This window comes from Drosophila obscura, unplaced genomic scaffold (assembly GCF_018151105.1).
Source record: "Drosophila obscura isolate BZ-5 IFL unplaced genomic scaffold, ASM1815110v1 contig_46, whole genome shotgun sequence".
Classification (NCBI taxonomy): Eukaryota; Metazoa; Arthropoda; class Insecta; order Diptera; family Drosophilidae; genus Drosophila; species Drosophila obscura.
This window is the reverse complement of record NW_024542835.1, coordinates 1,795,474-1,818,943: the sequence shown is the minus strand read 5'-3', so window position 1 is coordinate 1,818,943 and position 23,470 is coordinate 1,795,474. Positions and strand designations below refer to the sequence as shown.

Genomic DNA, 23,470 nt, shown 5'->3' with positions numbered 1-23,470 from the left:
AACAATGGCTGGAGTTCAAAATGATTTATTTATTTATTTTTATTGCCAAACACGAGTTCGGCTCGAACATGAAAACGAAAAATGCCAGTGAATTACGAGATATAAATGACAATGTTAAAAGCCAATTGTTATTTATTTCAGAAGAATTCTCTCCTCGATTGCTGGGAATTAAGAAGAATAAATCAGAACCAGCTATACCAGAGTCCATGTACAGACATTCTCGTATATCAAAATAAATCAGCCTCAATATTTTCAATAGGTTCAGCAAAATATGGATAAACATGGCCCTGGAAGCTAGCACTATCAAGAACGCATGACGGACTTAGCTTTGCAGGCGGTTTCTGACACCAAATAAATAAATAAAATGAATAAACCAAATAATAAGTCTTTTTTAATTCCTCGAATTACCAAGGAATAAACTCCTTCTGTTAAACCCCAGAAATTGTATGCTACCTCTGAAGTTCCTAAAAGATTGAGATCCACTCACGACCCACCTCCATTAATGTCTTTATTTGCGTTATTTCGGATCTTTGGCCAACCAAATTCGCTTCTCAATACACAGTGGCTTGAAGGTGTTGGTGTAGGCGGATAGGAGGGCATGACAGCCAGTTCTTTGCTGGATTTATCCGCCAGCTTTTGGGCCTGCCACTCAGGTTCTCTCAGAGGCCAGAGTCTGGTTGCTTTTGCACTTCGTGTTTTGCTCTGATCGAAGGTGGTGCGGTGGTATTGTCTTGGTCTGGTAATTCAAGGTCCAAAGCGGGGCCGGGCCCCTTACCGCATTGGGTCAATTACGTGGAAAATGTCAAATCAAGAGAATCGTTTTGGTTATTTTCGTTTCCAGTCCATTGTTCGGGGCTAAGATACAAATTTCTGTCTATTTCCCAAATATATTACCGTCCGAAATTTAAGCGCCAACAGGCTTTACGAGAGGTCATCAGAGTAGCTGGTTTTGGAGGGTGTTGAGGTCACAGCCACAAATTAGGCAAAACAGTAGCGAAAAACAGTGTCCACCAGCTGGCAAATCAAAAATGTGTGTCTCTTTTTGACCTTTTTGCGGACAATTACCTAAAAAAAGAGAGGCACAAAAATTGCCCCATGTAAACAGCTTTTTTCTAGACAATTTTCTTTGCTAACCAAACGTGCAACCGAACAAAAAACAGAAACCAAATTAAATGTCGAAGGTTTTGCACGATTGTCTTCGACCCGCAGTCCGTACAAGTCTGTGTTTTTCTGGCCATTTCAATTGACAAATGTTACTTGTCTGCACCAGACCCCAGACCAGACCCCGCTCGAACCTAGCTCGAACCTAGCACAACCTCGAGACCACAATCCGAGAGACTTCAGCTCCAGCACGAAATCGTTGATGGCCCGGCAGAAGAAAATCTTTTGCCACTTCACATTCCGATTTCAATTCCGAAAATTTGGGTCAAATTGTGTCGCTTGAGCGTCTTGTTAATTATGATAAATTTCGGTGGATTTAGGCCCAGACTGACCCTGGCAGATGTAACTACAAGTACTAGCCGAAAACTGCTCAATTAATTGCTGCATTTACTTTTAGAGTTAACTCTGGCCTTACCTTCGCCGCTTCCTTTCGGGGCTCGTGATTATGATATATCATCAAACAATAAGTTTGCTGGTGATCACTCAACTCGTAGGTGTACAGAAAAGAGTGATAATGTTGCTTGATTTGATGTCTTTCGACTATAGTTAGGTATAATATAGCGCTTAAAAAAACGCTCAGCGCTACGCTGATTTAAGTCTTTTAACCCAAATTCTTTTCTTTGATTTTTCAATTACTAAAAATCCGTTTTAATGTGGTTAACTTATCCAAAAATTTCAAGCCTCTCTTCTTAAATATTTTTTTTATTTTTAGTTTAATTTTTTGTCTTTTATTTGAAAGATACAACTTTCTTCTTATATGTATTTAGAAAATTCTATTAGTAAAGTTAAATTAAATTCTCCGTTTATGTAATCCACTTAGCACCAATCAAGTTATCAATCTGACAGACTCCGCTCTAGACAATTTAGTAATCGACTTAAATACCATTAGGCCGTAATTAGTTGGCTTCCACAAAAAAAAAGCTGTTCCACAGTTTGGATGAATGAAAACCAAAGAAAACTTAATCACCTTTCGAGCATATTTGCACGGATCAGACGGCGAAACATGTTCGGCATTCGATTGACAAATGCGTGGCATCTCAAATCTGGAGCAGCCGCAGTGAGCGACTGTGCTGCGATATATTTTATATAATTTATAGTGTACTCGCAGTAGTGCAAAAAGTTTCCAATTCAAATGGCAAATGACAAATGTTAGGCAGCGGTCGATAAATCGAACTTTCCCTATAATATATGGACGGACTCGCAGTTCGATTCGTTAATTACCACCCATATATAATGTTTGAATCTCCTTAGCAGAAATAAATTCAAACAAATCTGTTTATTTTTGAATTGTTTGCTTCGGCTGCCGAAAGAAGAATGAAGCTTATAGAAAGACGCTAATACAAATGTGAATATATTTATTTTTTTCGTACTTCACTCTGCTTTACTCCCCTAATTTATGGCCTGCCAACACGAAAGGTGTTTGCTCTGCTGTCTCAGATTTAAATAATTTGTATTTTTAATGGCAGGGGTTTTTCAAACAATTTATCGGGGCACAAAGAACAACTGAAAATAGTTCGAAACGAAATCGCACTCTAGTATCTAAGTCTTACCATTCCCATACAAATTTACAAATAAATTTTAAAGAAAAAATCCCCGCGATCATTTTGGGCGTGTATCCAGAAAATCAAAAATTAAATAACATAATAACCTGGAAGACTTGTTTCAGACATCTAAAGAAGTCAATACACTGCTATAAAGTCCTAAAATAAATTCAGCTAATATCAATAAGTTCTTAGCATTAATTAATGCACGAAATAATTGTATATACATATGTTTTTGTATGCACAAGGTGATTATATACGAGTATATACAGATTCAAATCGAAAACAACAAATATTGCATCGTTTTTAGAAAAATACCGCAACATTATTGTATTTAAAAGTTTAATCTATTATTGAAATTCGAATCCCGTTGAGCTCCAGAAATAAAAACAAATACTATTCATAAAAATAAACTAAAATTCAATTTCAATTATTTTCTAATCTGGAGAAAAACATCTGTAAAAACATTCGAAAATCAATTTTGACCTGCTGACCCTAAACCTTTCAAGCCCCCTTTCCAAGATAAGGATACACATACTCTTTGTAAGAGTGTTTAATTTGCAGTCAATAATAAATTAAGATTGCTTTTGATTCAGCTTGAGAACGAGTCGGAGTCTGACGTCACACGAGTTTTAATTAAATAAATGAAGCAGGCGGTCGGCCAGTGAACGCAAAATGTCAAATATCAGATTATCTAATGGAAGATGCCCCTCCTCTCTTGTTTTGCGACTCTGGTAATACTCGTATCTTATGCTAATCGCTGTCCGATGTATCTGCATAATCGAGACTGACGATGCGACGGGTACATTTCCATTTTGATATTGAATAAACTATCAGTTCATAATTGGTTTGTCAAGTTTGAAGAGATCACAGTTCCTGCGACGACAACATATGAGCTACTTTCTAATTTATTTTCAAAAGAACATCGAATCGTAGTTCAACTTTTTTTAAATTTTGGAAAAACGTAGCCACTTGGCGTTTTATTGACTCCCAACCATTTTCAGCGCCACACTCTGTCAAACATTTTGCAGCGATGATTAGAAACCATTAAATCATTAAACACATTAGCAAACACGTAAAAAAAGTGTGAAAAGTTTAATGTAGGCAGACTTTGGTGAGAGGCTAGTCACTATTAGTCATTTTAATAACTTTGATTGTTTAAAAAATGTATTTTAGCAACCCATTAGATTCCAATAAGATATTATAAATGAAACTTTTTTGCATTTATTTTTTGACAGATAGTTATTTTGATATTTATTTAGAATTATGAAATTTTAAAATATTTTGCTGTGACACTTTAACAGTTGTTAAACCATATTGAAAGAAAGTCGACCAATCCCAATACGCCCTCCTAACATTGTTTAGGTACCAGGTATTCAACTAGAAAACAACTCTGCTTGTTTGGGTCTTCGATATATCTCTGTCCATTTATTCCAATGTTGGCGAGTCAACAACAAAATGAAAGTGATCTAGAAAAACCATAAAGGAAGGCAAACAAAGAAACCCGAATGAATAAAACAGATAAGACGCCGATGCATAAACTTGAACTTGAGCTCGGGGCTGAGCTCTTTCGATTGTTGATTTCGTTTCGGGTCTGCATAATTTATATGGAAGCTCGCAAGTCATCCGCACGATTGCAGTGCGGTGATTCTGCTGCTTCTGGGGAATCTGCTCATGCCAAGGCACAGCCCCACCATCGCCAAAGCGATGGCTAACCACAAAAGAAGCGCCACCAAGGGAAGGCCTACCACCCGCCCATCCCCGCGCCACCACCCTCGAATGTGGTTCAACTTTGACTCAGACCCCGTGCCACCAATTGTGATGTTGATGATGGACGACCTTCGCCTTCAACTGCACATTACAAAGCCCAATCCGCCAGATGCTATTATGTTCGGACATTATATCAGCAATTAATTTAATGCACATAAATCTAGCGCTATTTTTTTGATTGTTCGGAGTGTTCTCCTTTATGTCCGCTGTGGTCTAGTCATTGTTCACACGTTCCATTTACATGGCCATTGGCGAGTATTTCCTAGGCAGCATTAAAATGTCAAGTTACCAACACACACAAACAGAATTCGCCACAGACAAGACCCATTCAATCAATGCACCTATATCGAGGTTCGGGCTGAGTTTTGCCAAAATGTAAAAAACCACTGAGCAAAACACAAATCAGAGATCAACAGTTCAGTCACGAAGCCCCCAGAAACGAGCCCCACAGAACCAAGCCCGGCAGACTCCGCGGCGCATGTTTTCCAGCGGAACATTTACATGCCACTGCAACTGTAGTCCGATGCTGTGGAATGCCAATGTGTGGCCAATGTGAATTTGACTTACGGTTATGGAGCATATTTTTCTGTGCCTAATTTCATGATATGATGGAAGTGTTTTCGGTTGGTTATTAGTCAGCAATGCCAGAACGTAATGTATGCGGCTTCAGTGGATATAATTTCCACATCTGAACCAGGAGCAACACAAAATCTGTTATAATGATTATTTTGTTTTATTCGTTACTAACATTTTTATATTTATTAATAACATTTAGGCCAGTACTTCTTTAACCCCCGAGCTAACATCAAATAGTTTATGATATACTTGGTTGTTTATCAACTTAAATGCAATGTTTTAGTGTCGTGTCTTCAATTGTTATGGACTTATGGCCCAGCCACTCGCCGCCTACCAACTGCCAGTGGATACCTCAGTCCGACATCACACGGATTCTCACAGACACGCACTCACACAGGCGCACGCTCACACGAACGACACGGACAGTGTACGTGAGAGGCTCCCCCAAAAGAGCTTTTCGTTGACGCATTTCCTTCGGGCCAAGCCTCACACAGACGGAGAACCAGCCAATAAGAGAGAGGGAGAGAGCAAAGGAGCTTTTGGTCGGGCTGCTGCGCAGACGCCTGGAACCCTCGATCTCGGCTCGCGGCGACTGCGCAGCCACCACAGAAGACAGTCCCACAGTAGCATCGGCCATATAAAAGCTCGCGACGTCTATGCGATATTATTCAGTCTACTGTTGCGGGTTGGTGGAGACATACGAGCCCTCTTGATCCAAAGTTGTTAAGTGCAAACCCAGTGCAAAATGAAATCCATGGTATGTTCGGTCCCAGATTGAGTGTTCTGTTCCAAAGTGTTTCCAACAACAACAAATATTGAGCTTGGAGAGCCCGATCTTAGTTAAAGTGGCTTTTAAATAACATTATTTATGGCGAAACTCAGTCAGTTCGGTGTGGTAATTCGAGTGCATTTGAAATAATTCAGAAAAGTAAACTCGTTTGAGGTTAATTACTCGAATTGAAATGCTTCTTCAAAGCAGATAAAACGAATGTCGAAACTTTTCAAAGGTTCACAAATGACACAGAAGCAAAGAGTTTTGGTCAAACACACATTTTATAGAAATGTACAAATTTATATTCAATTTATTGTCTTTAAGTGGTGATAGGTTGGAAAAATATGTTTTTTTACACATGTACATACATTGTATATAAGAAATTAATATTTCATTAATTTTAAGGATATTAATATAAAAAAAGTAAGATTTAAAAAAAATATATTTTTTGAGTTCTAGAAATATTTGCGCTAAATTCAAGACCACACAACAGATTAATAGTTCAAAACCAAACAAAACTCTTTGAAGAGCCCGAAGAAAGCTGTGACGGGTTTTTGCTGTTCCCACCTGGCACCCCAACCTCGGCTTTATCCATTCCCTTTGTAATTGTGTGTTGTATTGTACTGTTCACGAATTGCGAATCTGATTATTTACTCGCCCCGCCCAGAGTAGATGCAAATATTCCAATCACCTACAACATTGCTCCAATTTCGAGCCTCATACGTATACGCAACATTGCCAATATGCTTAGGCACCTGGGGGACCATTGAACTTGGCTGATTGCCCAGTGAGCATTGCCGCCATTGCGTAACCGTCATATTCCAAATTATGGACTGGCAGTCGGAAGCGGGTGCAGTCACTGCTTGCATAACCAACCCATTTGGCCAACCCAATTGCGGCCAACGCTTTTGATTTTAATTTATTTGTTCGCTTTCCTTTGTCCATTGCAGCTCATTTTCGGCCTTGTGGCCATGTGCGTGCTGGTGGCCAGCGCCAGTGAGGAGGCGCCCAAGAAGGCCGCTGAACCCGCCGAGCCGGCAGAGAAGAAGCAAGAGAAGCGCGGCATTGGCCATGGTCTGGGCTACGGCTACGGACCCTCGTCCGGTGGAGCCATCCTTGGATCGGGTATTGGTGTGGGACCCGGTCCCATCGCCCCTGCTGTCGCCGAATTGCCCACCCAGGTGCACACCAACACCGTGATCAGGACCGTGCAGGTGCCTTACCAGGTGGAGCGTCATGTGCCCTACCCCGTGGAGAAGACCGTAACCTACCCGGTCAAGGTGGCCGTTCCTCAGCCCTACCCCGTCGAGAGGATCGTCCATGTGCCCGTGAAGGAGATCGTCAAGGTGCCCGTCGAGGTGCCCCAGCCCTACCCCGTGGAGAAGGTCATCAGGGTCCCTGTCAAGATCGCCGTCGATCGTCCCTACACAGTCCACGTGGACAAGCCCTACCCCGTCCCCGTCGAGAAGCCCGTACCCTACACCGTCGAGAGGCGTGTCGTCCACAAGGTGCCCGTTCAGGTAGACCGTCCAGTCCCATATAAGGTGACTGTCCCAGTGCCCGTCCATGTTGAGAGCCACGTAAAGCCTGCCGTTGCCGTTACTCACACCGTCGCCGCCCCTGCTCCGGCCTACATTAGTCACGGCATCTCCGGCCTCGGTATCTCTGGACACGGCCTGTCCGGTCACGGTATTGCCTCGTACGGAGGTTCCGGCCATGGTATCGCCTCATACGGCGGTTCCGGCATCGGTATCTCTGGACACGGCCTGTCCGGCCACGGTATTGCCTCGTACGGAAGTTCCGGCCACGGCGGCTACCTCCACAAAAAGTAGATCCAATTGCAACGCTTACGAGGGCCACTGGAGAATCGAAGTCGGGTAAAGGCGAGCGCATCAGCAAGTCGACATTATCAAAACGAAAAATAGGCCAACAACCTGGACCCTGCCACCCAGCCAATTTGCCACCCTCTCCCCCGCCAAGCCACCCTCAACGTACGACTTAAAATTTAGTTTTAGTTTGTGATAACAGCCGAAATTCTTGGAGGATTTTGGGCAGGGGAAGAGTTTTGATAGGCGCCGTCGATGGGTTAATCCAATCTAGAAAGCTTGCCTCGCCCATCTGCGTCGCTCTGCCAATGCCTGTCCCCTCGCCCTCACCCTCCATGTGTACAGTTCTTTTGTAGACAGAGACGGAAAATCAAATAGCAGACGAGTTGCTCCTTCGACTTTTTCATGTAAACTTCCATTCTATGAAATGTTTGTACATATTTAAATAATGTAAATAAAAAGAAAATTTGAAAAAAAAAAAATGTAACAGAATTTATTGGTTCAATTGGTATTGTATTGTATTGGTTCAATAATGTAAGAAAACTGGTGCTCTGATCTGTTGCGTTTTTGTGCTTTAATTAAAATGTATCAAATGCAATTGGACTAGGTGTTCCGGTACGAGCGTATCGAAAATATGTATTATTACATTTATTACTGCTTGAAACAAGATCATTCAAATCATTGGGTAACTGAAACATTTATTTACAATCAATCAGCTATTTGCAATAACAGGAACAACCAAGAGAGCCACTTCCGCCACCACAAAGTCTGAAAATCTGTGGCATCCACAACGTTTGAAGATACGAGAAAACGAAAAACGCAGTATCTTAGATAATGACCATATATACCAGAATTCAGAATATCGAAGAAAGACAATGAGTAGCGCTGCAGCGATGGAATGGGGTGGGAAATTAATTTCATCATGCTGGCTATAATAATGGTCCGTTCTGATCCAGATTCGTCAATTTGGTAGATATGGTAATTTTCTATGATATTGCGCTTTCTCGTATCTTCAAAATTGTGGATGCCGTAGATTTGCATCCTTTGTGAAAGCAATTCCGCCACCACAAAGACACTACAAATTTGGGGCGGGCCAAATTTTATAAACAAACTTTATTTCTGTGTTATATCGCATGAACACAAAATTCGGTTGTTCTAGCTCTTATAGTCTCTCAGAACTAGGCGTCAAACAAGACGGATAGACAGACCCAGTGATGAAAATGACCTTTCGACGCAGACTTGTGTTGCAGGAACACAAGGAATATAAGATAGAAGAATCCTTAATATTAGTCCTTAAAGGACATGCGATGTATCATATTAAAAAGTATTGAATCATAGATCAAGAATATGTTTAAATTTATGGTAATCCGCCACTCGGTTCAAGGATAATCTTTTTTTCTCCTATGCATATTTTTGATTTTTCAAATAAAAGTAAAAAAAAAAACTATTTTTGTAACTCTTAAAATAAAAATAAAAAATAGCTAATTTTTTATTAAACTTAAGTGGTTTTTTTAAATTTTAAATAAATATTTGGAAATAGTTAGCAGCGGATCAGATCATAGTATATACGTATAACAAATCTGATATTTCAATTAATAAATTAACCTATTGGTGGGACGGACGGTGGGTTTTCAGTGAAAACTTTTCACAGAGAACTTCTTTTCGTTTCGATATCCATTTGTTTCTATAAAGCGTTCGATTGTTGTTGGCAGAATTAAAAATGAGCGTCTCAACTTCTACATATATTCGATTCCCAGTCAGTAGGTACATGTGAAAGGCTATGTTCAAATGTGTCTTTATTGAGTTGATATAGTAGCAATGGATACAGTTTAGGTGAATATGTACTTAAATTGTTTGTTTAGATATGTTCAAAGCGAATGACAACTGATGAAAATACGACTGATACCAACAACGACGGACGAAAACGAAGAATGACAACGGAATGGAGAGAGCGCTCTGAGCGGCGTCCGCTGACGATTCTTGATTCTCGTTCTCGCGATCTCCTCTTTGCACTGTCTACTCTCTCTCTCTCTCTTAGGATTGTGTATGCGACCCAGCCTTCTTACACACATATGTATGTATGTCATCCTACGATGACGATTTATATATGTCATTTGTACGTAAAATATATATATATATATATATATATATATTTTTATCCGTAATTATATGTATTGCATGGAATTAATATAATATAGGTTGCAGTCGTAGTTATCCTCTCACAGCGTTCCCGCTCGTTTGAGCACTTTGAATTTTTAACCGAATTAAAAATTTGATTTTTATTAGCCGGGAAAAATCTTCTTCCACATATTTGAAGCTTATTATGGTGCTATGACACTAGACTTTAATAGCTGACTAGCAGAAAAAATAGAGATGGCCTAATGGGAAATTCCTGCAGTCAGAGCGAGAGAAATATATACGTCCAGTTGGCACTCCATTTGAGCTGGGAGAAGCAGAAACTATCGATTGTTGTACTTTTCTTTTTTTTTTAAATTAGATCATCGCAAGGGATGACCGGGCTTTTGATAGCAGCTACGTTGCCGCATTGATTCGATACTGATAGTTGTGCTTTTCAGAAACAAATCTGCTGGCTTGCTGGAAAAAATAATTTTGTCACAAAATGGGCCTCAGTTTTTCGACTTGAACACATTCGACATGTCTAGAACACTAATATTGCATTTTATCTATCATGCTATCTCTCTCTCTCTCTCTCTTGAAATTAAATTTAGCAAGGTCTAATTTCATACACAAATTACTACATTCATCGTAGCTCTGTTTCCAGCCCTGGTAGCCAATAAAACATCGGATAAAACAATCGCAAAAGAAGCTGGCAATCCGATTACTGTTTATCGAGCAACTCTGTCGCTTTTAACGAAACGCTTTCCATTCCGTCAGAAATTCAATTTTATGTTTCTTTAGTTACATTTTTAGTCCGAAATCAATGACGGAAGCTGAAATGGCATTTCAGCGACCGCTGAACGAACGCTCACCTAATTCTCGTCGGAAATTATATCGCTTGCGGCGCAGCTATCGGCTGGCAAACTTGCACGTTGCCCAGGACACGGTACATGTGAATCCATTTACACCAGACAGTGAGTTCCATTGGACAGTCTTCACATATACAATCGTCAAGCATTTATTTCAGGTCTCGTAGCGCACACCGAATCTGAGGGGCCAGAAGATGTCGCCAATTCGATGGGTGAAATGTGCCAGACACAAACACCCAAACGCCTGGCCCTGGACCCGAGTCGCTTACAGTCAGATTTCGCGCAGGTCCGAATGATTGGCTCGGGGGAGTTCGGTGTGGTTTTCCATTGCGTCAATCGGCTCGATGGCTGCGCCTATGCCATCAAAAAGAGTAAAGTGCCAGTGATAGGCAGCGCACACGAGTAAGTTTCCTAAGTAAGTTTGTCACAATCACTGATCCCTGCACTCTGCTCCAGAAAAAGCGTCATGAACGAGGTTTGGGCCCATGCAGTGCTTGGCAAGCACGATAACGTGGTGCGATATTATTCCGCATGGACGGAGGACTATCATTTGGTAATACAGAGCGAGCTCTGCGATGGCGGCAGCCTGCACGCCCGCATCCAGGACCATTGCTTGGGTGAAGCCGAGCTGAAGATTGTCCTCTTGCATGTGATCGAGGGCTTGCGCTATATACACTCAAATGATTTAGCTCACATGGATCTGAAACCTGAGAACATATTCTGCAGCATGAACCCAAACGCTCGTAAACTTGAAGAAGTTCAACCGCAACAAACCGAAGAGGACGATGAGCTGAACAGTGTCTATGGGGGATTGCGCCCTTCGGAGAATCTGGTGACATACAAAATCGGCGATCTGGGACACGTGACGTCCGTGGTGGATCCACGTGTAAAGGAGGGTGATTGCCGCTATTTGGCCAAAGAGATACTCAAAGATAACTACATGAATCTGTTCGCTGCGGATATATTCTCACTGGGCATCACCCTGTTTGAGGTAGCAGGCGGTGGGCCCTTGCCTAAGAATGGCCCATGGTGGCACAACCTGAGAGACGGCGAGGTTCCCCATCTGCCCAAACTAAGCAAGGAATTCAACGAGCTTATAGCCCAGATGATGCATCCAGATCCGGACCAGAGGCCCACATCACAGTCAATATTTACTCATCCGTAAGTTTGGCGTCTTAAGCCATTGAATCATCTCGATTATTATTTTATATATTTGGTAGATTTGTAAGCTCTATTGTCTTCAAGAGCAATCTGAATATCGGCCTGGAGCTGACAATGGAAAAGCGTAAGAGCCAGCTACTAATGAATAAGCTGCGGATTGCAAGGGAACAAATAAAAGTACTCGAAGAAAAAGGTGATTAAAGGTTGCTCCTCCCGTAGACTTTTCATTTCTACCAAATTGTATAGTTGCAGACAAAAGTCGTAACGGACAGACGCAGCCATTACCAGCCAAATCCATATTTGCGAAATGGTTCAAGAAATAGTTAATTTATTAAATACACTGACTAAGACTGCGAATTCCAGCAAAGGATTGCGCTCAAAAAACCTTTAAAAACAATTTCTGATCTTTACGACCAAATATAAGAAGCAAGAGCTCAAAGATGATCTAAATCTAAGCTAAACCAATCAATACAACACTCTTTAATTTGTATGCACACAAACAAATATTAAATGATTCCACTCTTTTGCTGTGCGCGCCTAAGCGAAAGCTGTCCGACAAGCATACGGAGGCTTTATAAGCACAAAGTTTAAAGCACATCCAAGCTTTCATCTGTCTACAGTCGATACCAAGTATCCAAGCTGAATCTTGGATCATTTAAAAAATGATAAAGCCTTAAACTAGGCAACAACTCCCAAATAACATCAAGAAAGCTCGGCTAAAGCAAAATAAAAGTGAAACCATATGGGCATGAATGATGGCTACTTTTACAGAAGCTTTCTTCTTATCCAGGCTCGCGGGTAGAACATGCCTTTAATATCGCAATTTAGTTGAATTTTAATTTCTTTGCGTGCGGACTGCTTATACAGAATAATGTTCAAGTTTCTGTTCATATTTTTGCTAAGCATTTTGGCATTCAAGCTGATCAGGGCTAATCGAGATCCACATTTGTGCACTGTGCCCGTTGAGGTCACCTATACTGAAGAGGTTGACACGCCACTGAGTGAATTTGGAAAATTCGAGGAGGCTTACAGGAAACTGGGTATAAACGGAGGTCGAAAAAATGTGGTAAACTTTTGACGTTCAAAGCATAATGAAACGGCGTTAAATTCAAAAATATTCTCAGAATAAAACAAAGACGGAAATGCGAGAAGTATGTTGTCCTGGATACATAATGTTCCCCAACGGCAATGGAGACTGCGAACGCCTGCTGACAACCAAACCCACAACAACCTCGAGTGCGGACACTGATGAAACTGAGACTTCAACGGACTCCACTTCATGGAGCCCCGCATGGGACGACGAATACTCAACGGAGCAGCATTCCAGTACAACTGCGGAGGAAAACCCAAAGGCAAAACTTGTTAAATTCGATTACCTGAAATATGCCACATATGCTTGTGGCTGTCTCATCATTCTGTTAGTTATATTCTTTGTTTGCCGCAAGCGTACGCAAAAGAAGTATTGCGTGGAGCATGAACATAATCATGTGAAATACGATGCCTGAGCAAAGATGATTCTTATATAGCCTGCTAATCATAATCACATGCATATATGTATGTATAGAATAACCAAACATTTTTAGCATGTAACAATAAACATTGTCCCAAAGAGATAAACAGAATTAAATATACAAGTGAAATACAAATATGTGGTCAAATTACTCATTGATATACATATGTACGACATTTGTAAATTCCAGCTCTTATCAAGAATATTTCAGTCGCAGAATTAGGCATAAGCAGCAGCGATTTCTGGTAGAGATCGCTCCTAAGAGGGTGCACAAATTTCGGAAGAGTTTTTGCAAATATTAATACAACAAAAAAACCTATTTTGGTGGCGGCAAATGTATTTATATATAAATGGACGACAACGATACTGCGTTCAAGACAGTAAGCTATTGGGCCTAACTTATATACGGTGGCGAAGCGGGGTGAATTCGCCAAGAGCGAGAGAGAGAGCTTTATTGCGCTCCCGCTCCGCCTCAATGTATCTTACACTAGACTTCATGGAACCAAACAAACTAAAATTTTGCGGTGCGACGCAACAAATATCACATTAATCCCAAATGAATTAAATATTAATTCCAAATTAATTGAATATTAATTCCAATTCCATTTTCCTTTATTCTTATAGACAGAGCCCTTTTTGTACCTTTTGTTACTTATAATTAGATTTTAAGTTTTTTGAATAAAGTGAGTATCAGAAAACGTACCAATCATCATTTGCGCACGGTAGCATGTGTCATGTGCGACGACAAAACTGTAGCGGTTTATGTACCGTATATAACCCACACACACACATTAACAAGCTTATTTCACAATTGTGAAATTTTCTTAAAAACGCTGATACGTGGCATATTCACAGAGGATTGATAAAGCAGAGGAAGTAGGTTGTGTAAATCTGAATCATATGAGCTTTAGAAGAAAATCTGAATCACATTGTAAGTACACTTCATACATACAGCGTATCTATTAATGGCTGTCGCACTTGTTTAAAGCGATACTACTCATTCTTACGTTTATTGTGAATTGATTCCATGTAATTATTATTTCGACCAGTTGATATTCAAAGCTTTTGAGCTGTAGAAGACAAACTAGCTTTTCTTCAGAACTTGCATTTGCAATCAACAAAAAAATATCGTAATTTTTAGTTCCATAAAAAATGTAGGGAATCGTAGGATTATGTGGTGCACTGTATTCTGCTTGAAATTCTGGGAGGCTAAAGGTATCAGGTAGCAAATATGGAGACATTTGGCAGTTTATGGAAGAAAAATTGTCAAAGAAGCTAAATGTGAGCCGTATGACCATTAAAAGCGTATTCGCAGTCTCATTGGGGGTCAACAAAAAATGCAGCAGGAGGGAAGAATTTGAATCTTCAGTAACACGCAAAATAATATAGACAAGCAGTTATTTATGCTGCAGAGAAACCACAGATCAGAAAATGATAAGTTGTATTCGAAAAGTAAGGCAAAAATTCCAATTAATAAGAAAGAAATTTAGATGTATCAAAATACGATGTTTGTTATGTTATAAAATCCCTAAAGCTACAAGCTCGTATTACACATAGCAAACGGAGGAAGTTTCAAAATTAGAAATTGTAATTAAAAAATATTCTCTAAAATACAAATAAAATGAGTTTTCAAAGTAAACTTCCCGATAGTTTTTAATTTATTTGAAAAGTTAGTAAATATAAGCAAGATATGACTAAAAAACCGTCTCAAGTTAAATGTTATACACTGATAGAACAAGAAGGAACGTGTGAGTCGCTTCTGGGGACTCTCTACTTATACCCGTACTCAGTCAGTATAAACATTTTTGAGCTTATGATTTTTTTAGAATTTTCGAATTAAAAAAAAAAAAATTGTACATATTACACTTTTTTGCTACATCTGTTATCTACATCTACAATGTATATTGTACATCTAACAGGTAGATTATAGATGTACCATTTATAATTATGATCCGATCTGATTCAGATTCGGCAATCTGGCAGATATGGTCATTCTCTACGATACTGCGCTTTCAGTTTTATCGTATTGTGCCTGCCACAGATTTTCACCTTTTGTGGGGGCGGAGCAAACTTTTGAAATACACTTGTAGCAGTGTGATATCACATGAGTCTGGAAACCAAATTTGGTTGCCCCAGCTCTAATAGTCTAATAGATCCAGGCGACAAACAAGACGGTCAGACGGACAGAAGGACAGACGGACAGACGGTCAGACGGACAGACAGGACAGACAGACATGGCTCTATCGACTCGGTTATTCATGCTGATCAAGAATATATATGTTTTATGGGGTTGGAAACGTTTCCTTCTGTGCGTTACACACATCCACTTTTACCACAAATCTAATATACCCCTTAACTCTTTTTTGAGTACGGGTATAAAAATGGCAGAGAAAAAATAGCCACAATCAAAGTTGAATTTGAAATGCGATTTTTAAATACAAGCATAGGAAAATTAAATAGAATTCACTTTGATTCAAATATAAATGTATGAAAATTGCTTTTTTAATACGGTCATATTTATTCTAAACACAAAACACTTAAAAATAACTATAATATATTAAATTTGTAGTTTAATATTGAATATTATTATGACTTGATTTCAAAATTTTTGTTTTAAAATCAAAAGAAAACACTTTTTATTTTGAAGATTCCATATTAAATGAACATAAATATTTTTTGTATTTATTTTAACTATGTTAATATTATTATTTATGTCCCTCGAATTCCCAACTGGTTCAAGCTGTCGCCGCCTTGAATACACATTTAAATTACACTAAATTGAACTTTTTATTTAGGCTGTGAACCAAAAAGACTTTTTCTGATAGATTTCGGGATTTAAAAAGTTTTGTAGTACTTTATTATTTTTTTTATGGTGTCCTTTTTTTAAGAATTTTTAAAATTTTTTTTTTCATGGTTTTTTTTAGAGGTAGTGCTTCTATTTTTCACATAACATAAGTATCTTATATCTGGTTGCATAGAACTTTGCAGTTCTGAAAAGCTGATAAATGCAGCTATAAATCCGACCCAGACTCTTTGTATCTGCAGCTTAACGCCTGAAAGATATTAAGCTTTCAAATTTCTTAATTTTCTGCGGTATTTTGCGGGATTTTTTCCCGAAATTTTGACTTTAAAAACTCGGGAAAAGTCGAAAAAAAATAATTCTTTTTGGTTTTAGAAAGACGCATTAATTAGGCGTCGTTTAAGGTATTGCTCATTAAAATCTATGGATAAACGGACAACTTGGAGCCGTTGCACCCAAAACGACTCAAAACAAATTGTACCTAAAAAATACCGTTGCTGATCCAATGCCAAAGGAACACGTTCAGGTACCAAAAATTCAACCCTTTTTCGTTTGCTTTGTTTCCAATTGGCAGTTGGGCCCGCAACCTTCCAAAAAGTATTTTTGTCTATTTTTTCACTTTTGAGGTTTGGTTAACGAATTTTAGCTCCACCGACGCCTAATTAATGCGTCTATCTAAAACCAAAAAGAATTATTTTTTTTCGACTTTTCCCGAGTTTTTAAAGTAAAAATTTCGGGAAAAAAATCATTTTTGTCAAACGGCTGCAAGTTGACCATCCATAGATTTTAATAAGCAATACCTTAAATGCATCTACCTTAATGCATCTATCTAAAACCAAAAATGTTGGCCAAGAATTATATTTTTTCGACTTTTCCCGAGTTTTTAATGTCCAAATTTCAACAACAAAAATACCGCAAAATATTATGAAATTTGAATTTGAAAGCTTAATGTCTTTCAGGCGTTAAGCTGCAGATACAAAGAGTCTAGGTCGGATTTATAGCTGCATTTATCAGCATTTCAGAACTGTAAAGTTCTATGCAATCAGATATAAGATACTTAAGTTATGTGAAAAATATAAGTCTACCTCTAACAATAAACATTAAAAAAATTCCAGATTTTTAAAAAATTCTTTAAAAATAAACTACAACATAAAATTAACCATAATTCGTTAAAAAAATTTAAACCCCGAAATCTATAAGAAAAAGTTATTTTGGGCCACAGCCTAATTCTAGTGTTGACTAGTGTTACCTTTGCGCAGGGGCATAATCACAACCAATGCAGTTCTACTCATGTTGCGATTATTTCTAGTTGAAAACTTTAACCAATTCACACCATGACGATTTGAAATGAAATCGGCGTAGTCAAAATAATAACAAATTAGTTTAAAAATGAAATATACTCAATATAAATATGAAACATATTAAATTTAAGCATAAAATATTTTAAAATTAAATATGAAACATATTAGGTTTAAATATTAAACATATAAAATTTAATTATGAAGCATATTAAATTTAAATATAAAACATATTAAATTTAAATATGAAATATTTTTATTTTTCATATTTATATCAAAATGTAAGTGAAAAATATTCAATTTTAATACAACCACTCTTGGATGAAAATCAATGGCATAAATATTAAAATTTCAGGGTTTTTTTTTATCTGTGTACGATTGAGATTAGTGGGCATTAAAGTTCTTTATCAGATATTAACGCTGTACTAAAAACTGTACCCCTTTTTTTTTACGGGGTAACTGAATCTGCCGCCAGTCCCAATCGATTCACTTCAATCTCCAATCTCTTCTATGCCACATAATCTTTCAACCACTTAAGACAGAAAAAAAGCAGGCAATCAGGGAAATGATGCAACAGTTAACTCATAAAAGGGGGAGTGCTATCTCTGGTTGCCAGCATCATTTGACGGCTCAATCAATTTCAATGATAAACAGCCCAGAAGGAGCGGACACGCATTTCAAGTTCGTTGCCTGAGTCTTTCGTTTCGGGAGAACCTGCTTGCCCGAATTGACCAACATCAGCAACATTGATCTTGTCCTAACCCGCGAATCTACGCAAGTGCTCCACGCAAATACGATACTCGTATGAGTGTTTAAGTGTGCGGCATGTGGCAATGGAGAATGGCGCGACCTAAAAACCAGCAAAGTGAATGCAACAACAGCAACAAGAAACAACAGGCACAACAGCCGCAGCAGACGCAATCAATTAGCGATATGGTGATGACGTCGGCTTTGCTGTATGTATGAATATATGTATGTACATGTATATGTATATCTGTTATTGTATTTGTTGGCACGTTTCTCTGCTGCCACAACCGCTGCCACATGTGGCGATTGCGTCATGGCGCCATGCAAACCGTCTAATGGTAATTGACTTGCAATTTCTTTCGCCGCAACATTTCGGTTGCAAAGAAATTTTCCAAACTCAAATATGTAAGTTGCAACATTTCGACAACCCAAAAAAGCGAAATAAGCAACCAGCAGAGCGATAGCGAGTGGCAGATAAATAGAAACATGTCTGGATAATTTTTTAACATTTATCACAGAGAATACGTATACGAGTATTTATAAACTATCCCAAATATGGGAGGACAGCTCAAACTTGCAACAATTGCAGTTGGGAAAGTCGGAGACGGAGAAGCGTTGTAAGTGACACTTTTATATGGGATGCACTTGGATAATGTTTTATACCGAAAGGAAAATCTTATGTAACAAATACTGCTACAGTAGGTACATAAATATCAACGTTTATGGAATGGTTTTAACTCAAATGTTTATTAATCATAGGCATTACGATGAAAAAAATCATTTTTAATTAAACCGCTTTGTTTATTAGCTCGATAATACAACAAATTCATATTCAAGGCAATAGCTCTTTAATCTAAAATCAAAGTATGATTCAATTGAGTGTTTTATGTTTTTATGCATCCCTTTGTGATTTTCTCCGAAGTAGATTTGATAATATTGATTAATAGACATATAAAGTATGTATGTATTAAAATATTTTAAATAACAAAAATGGTATATGTATAGTATGTACATATACATTGTATACCTAAAAGAAAAAAGAAAATCACCTGATTTTAGTAGATCTCAATATTTAAAAATCTCAATAATTTTGTCCACAACATTGAATTATCTTGTTTAGATGTTAGTGCATACGGGGTTTCATGGTCTTTTCTCTCTAATTCTCTCTTATTTTCTTTGATATAAAAGTATGCTCGAAAAGGAATTGAAAAATCTTTCGAGACGTCTGTCCATTTACAGTGTTCAAAATTATTGAATTCTAAATTGAATTTTGAAATTTGCTTGGTATTTATCGTTATGTCTTGGCCAATATTTATTTTTTTTTTAATTTTTCTTTTATTGTTATTTTTGTTTTGGTTAATTTGTATCCACTATGCGGCTACCTAATTACGCTACGCTCTACGAGTTCATACATACATACATACATACATATATCGTATTTATGAACTGAGCTAGATGCGCCAATGGAGTTTTTAAAGAACTCGTGTGTTTCTCAAAATGATATATATTTATAAAAATGTATATTATGCATACAATACAATTATTCAATTATAATAAAAATAATTTTATTAATATTATAAAACAATACTATAAAAATGTATCTAAATTTGTATATCATGTGTGTAAAGAGTTTTCTTGTATTCTGGGATTTACAGCAATACTTTCTTAATGTGAACATATGTATGTGTGCACTACAACGTACTTAGAAGTCAAGCAAACCGAATTTTGGATTTAATTGAGCTGACCGTAACCCATCGCTTCGTATCGATCATTTATTTGTACATTTTAATGTATCAGCTACTCTGCTCGTATTTCTCCAACACCTCTCGCTTGGCCATGCATTTCATTCCCAACTTGAGCTCAGTGCGACCCAGAAGGCAGCAAAGCAAAGAGCTTTTTAAAATAGATTTTACGAATGTAAAGCGAAAATGCCAACAAGTTATAAATGACTTGGACGAGTGCGATTATCTACCCACTATACTCATACTCGTAGTAGCATAGGCCACGCTAGAGCATAATTTTGAACAGAATTTACGCAATTTACACCAACAATAGCAAGGCGCTGGCATTTGATTGCCAACATTGTTTTGGCTTTGGGTGTTGTGTTGTTGTAATTATGGACAGAAAAACAAAAACGGATTGTAGAAGACCAAAGCGAAACCGAAAGTGAAGTCTATATTTAAAATAATTTCCGTTGCAAAAGTGACGAAAGCCAGCGGATTTTCCTCATAATATTTCATAAACACTTTTGCGGGCTGTGCAATATTTTTGACTAAGTCAATGGGTCAACTAAGTCTTTCGGTGGAGAAACCTGATCACGCCCCTCACCACACAGCTGTGCAGCTCGAAACTGGCCAAAGGCGGAATTATTACGCTAATAAATAGTTTTCCTTTGACTGGTTTTTCTGGCTTTCTGGCAAAAATCTGCATAAACTCGCAGGTGGGGGTCGAAGGCTCAGCTTCGCTTCGACTTCCTTATTAATCAGTTTAGCTTGATCCCCGTCCAAAAAGAGACTTTAAGCCGCAAACCTGATTAATTGCATTTCATGGGTAGCTATTCATACCATATCCCGATGCATATTGTGAATATATATGTATGTATGTATATCATATATATACTTTTTGTTATTTTTCTTCGACTTAATTGAGCGTAGCCGAAGCATTCAACGGCGCGTGACAATATGACCAAATCGCGTCTTGACTTTTCAGATAATGAATGCTCTAAACAATTTCCACTCAAAAAAGTGCCATAAACCAGCACACCACAAGCAAGCAGCAAGAGTTCAAATGCTTTTGCCATTGACCTCCTTTCCTCTTGTTTTTCTGATTATTTTGTTTTTTTTTTTTTGCCTATCATCCTAAGATGCGTACAGCTCAGATCGTAAACTCGGATTGGGCTCTAATTGCTGCGATCAGTGGAGAGCGAAAGGTAGAGCCGATCACACTCCCTTGATGGCTGGGGCACTTTTATTGCATTGCATTTTACACGTCTACAAATTCATTGGAAGGGTCTTTTCGGCTTGTCGGCAGATCATGTGGATAGTTAAGAGTTCCGACAGTGAGTTGGGTTTCTTTTCCTAATGAACATATCGGGTGGTCAGCCAAGACTTGGCATTGACTTGGGGGGTTTCCCTTTCAATAACATGCAATACTCGTGCCAAGGAGATTCACTTTCTGTTTCAATTCATCTATTGATTCATCTACACACATACATATACATCTATGAGATGAGATGTATCCTTACTTTGCGGTGAAAAACCTAAAACATACCTAAATTATTATTCCATTTTCCAGATACAAATCACATTTCTTTCCTCTGCAATCGTATCCATCAATTGCACCTTGACCCCACAGACAACTTTCAGCGGATGTGTAGAGTTTTTTCCGACCTTTTCTATTGGCAACTTTTGCTGTGCTTGGGCCACTTTTCAAGCAGCTTGTAATACTGGTAGAGCTCAGCAGCAGCGACCTTGACCAGTAATGCAATGAACCCAGTAGTTCCCCGTCGAAATGGTAAACAAAATGTGAAACGGTGAAACAGCCGAGACCTGAAAACAGTTATACAGCAAGGTAGGTAACAGCAACAACCTTCCAGCGGTATAAAGGCGGCAACAAACTGAAACATACTTTGGTAAATGGCACATAAAGTGTCATAACTGTCAGTTTTGCCTGCATGGGTAACAGCTCTACATATTGTTGGAAGTCGTCCAAGATTTGAGACATCAACATCAAAACACTGGGCGACGCAAAATGGGAACGGAATGGAATGGACTGGCCGGGCGGAGCGGAGACAATAAATTGTTACCCAAATCAGGCAGCGCGCTCCAAAGAAAAATGCAAATCGGAATCATCCGCCACAATGATGGTGATCAATCGACAGCTGGTTCAACTTTGACACTTTTGTTGACGCATAAAACGGCCCCCAAGACACCACCGAACCGCGCCGATTGTCTTCCACAGTAGAAATAGATGTGTGTATTTATGTAAAGCTTAGTTTATCGCCAAATGCGGCAAGGTCAGGCCGCAGACAATGTAACAAATGAGCTGCAGCCTGATTATCGCCATTGAAGAGGACAGCCCTGAATCGAGAGATGATTTTCGAATGTACCTGTGTACGTACAGACGTAAAGAGGAGCGCCTAGAGGGGTTTACTGGTGTCATTGTGCCATATTTGGTAATTAAGTCAAGGAAGTAATTGCACTTCAACTGATTATGATGCGGCGAGACAGTGTAGTGGAAATCATCTCCCAAGCAGTAGTCGCCCCAACAACAAACCAAACCATCCCATCCCATCCCTTCCCGACAAACATATGACATAATCATCAACAGCTGGAGCATCTAACGGCAGCTTCCAACACTCACTGCTCACTGCTCACTCCTAACAGCTAACTGCTCTCTCTTTCCTTCTCTGTCTTTCTGGCTGGGCTGGGATATGCGAATGGAACAATGTGGTCAAGACATGCAACAAACGCGAATCGAAACGAAATCGAAAGTTGCATGCATGCAACGAAAGCGAGAAAATATTCGCCATCGTAACAAGTCTTGGATATACTAGTACATATCTACATATTGTATGTATCTTTGTACGTACTCCATATGTGTGCCAAGCCGCAGCTGAGTGAAGACCCATTGACATAATAACGAGGAAGGCAACCGGAGTAAGACCAGACCCGACTCGGGGGACTGGACCGTGGTGGTGTCAATTACTCAGCAAGCGAAATGGAATCGAAACACCTTAAGAAATGGACCCGCCTTGTCTTAGGTTATGGTTGACGCCCGTCTGCGCCCCCACTCCCAAGTGGAGCAATGACACAACCAAATGACCGACTGACACACTCTCCCGCTCGACTGGCCTCGTCACCTGCGGAAACTGGTCCCTGAACATCGGGGCTGGGTCGTGCCTGTCCTGGTCAAGTGAACGGGAGTGGGCACTATGCGGGAGCAAAAAAGTAAAAGGATGCCAAGCGACAGTCGGAGGCTTGTTAGTGGACACCTGAGGAAGAGGAAAATTGGCCGCCACGATCAGATAGCAGGGTATAACAAAAGACTCACAGGATTGGTGGAACATTCAATTTGGAAAAACATTCACCGGATTGGAGAAGGGAAAGGAGAATTTCGGCTGGGTTTTTGGGTGGGTTATGGCTAATCTAGTCACTACATTTAGTCACTAGTCACTACTAATAGATCAACTTACTTTTCTTATTCTTAAGTCTCAACGATTTTCAAAGCATTTTTAGTTATATATTTTTAGGCTTTAAAGATAAACAATTGTTCTATAGTTGGTAGAATAAAAAAACAGATCGAACCTCCGAATGTAAAAA

At 39.0% G+C, this 23,470-nt stretch overlaps 4 protein-coding genes and 1 non-coding gene across 6 annotated transcripts in view; 4 read left to right on the top strand and 1 right to left on the bottom strand.

The window, feature by feature from the left end:
• Positions 1 to 23,470, bottom strand: part of LOC111068828 (angiotensin-converting enzyme) — a 50,985-nt gene that overhangs the window by 17,074 nt on the left and 10,441 nt on the right. The gene's annotated exons all lie outside the window — the stretch shown is intronic.
• Positions 5,703 to 8,112, top strand: LOC111068831 (chorion protein S38). The gene is made up of 2 exons (XM_022358574.2): positions 5,703 to 5,805; positions 6,771 to 8,112. The coding sequence occupies exons 1-2, from the start codon at positions 5,794 to 5,796 to the stop codon at positions 7,650 to 7,652; spliced, it is 894 nt and encodes a 297-aa protein (XP_022214266.1). The 5' UTR covers positions 5,703 to 5,793; the 3' UTR covers positions 7,653 to 8,112.
• On the top strand, positions 10,493 to 12,860 carry LOC111068829 (wee1-like protein kinase). Of its 2 annotated transcripts, none has more exons than XM_022358571.2 (5): positions 10,493 to 10,738; positions 10,792 to 11,035; positions 11,090 to 11,794; positions 11,854 to 11,987; positions 12,047 to 12,860. In XM_022358571.2, the coding sequence occupies exons 1-5, from the start codon at positions 10,588 to 10,590 to the stop codon at positions 12,115 to 12,117; spliced, it is 1,305 nt and encodes a 434-aa protein (XP_022214263.2). In that variant the 5' UTR covers positions 10,493 to 10,587; the 3' UTR covers positions 12,118 to 12,860. The 2 variants fall into 2 exon arrangements, with proteins under 2 accessions (XP_022214263.2, XP_022214262.2); XM_022358570.2 differs by having other exon boundaries at positions 10,494 to 10,738; positions 12,041 to 12,860.
• On the top strand, positions 12,610 to 13,440 carry LOC111068833. Its single transcript, XM_022358576.2, has 2 exons — positions 12,610 to 12,860; positions 12,919 to 13,440. Exons 1-2 carry the CDS (start codon positions 12,666 to 12,668, stop codon positions 13,297 to 13,299), a joined length of 576 nt encoding a protein of 191 aa, XP_022214268.2. The 5' UTR covers positions 12,610 to 12,665; the 3' UTR covers positions 13,300 to 13,440.
• On the top strand, positions 17,352 to 17,489 carry LOC121404905. Its single transcript, XR_005968264.1, has one exon. It is a non-coding gene; the product is annotated as a U4 spliceosomal RNA (small nuclear RNA).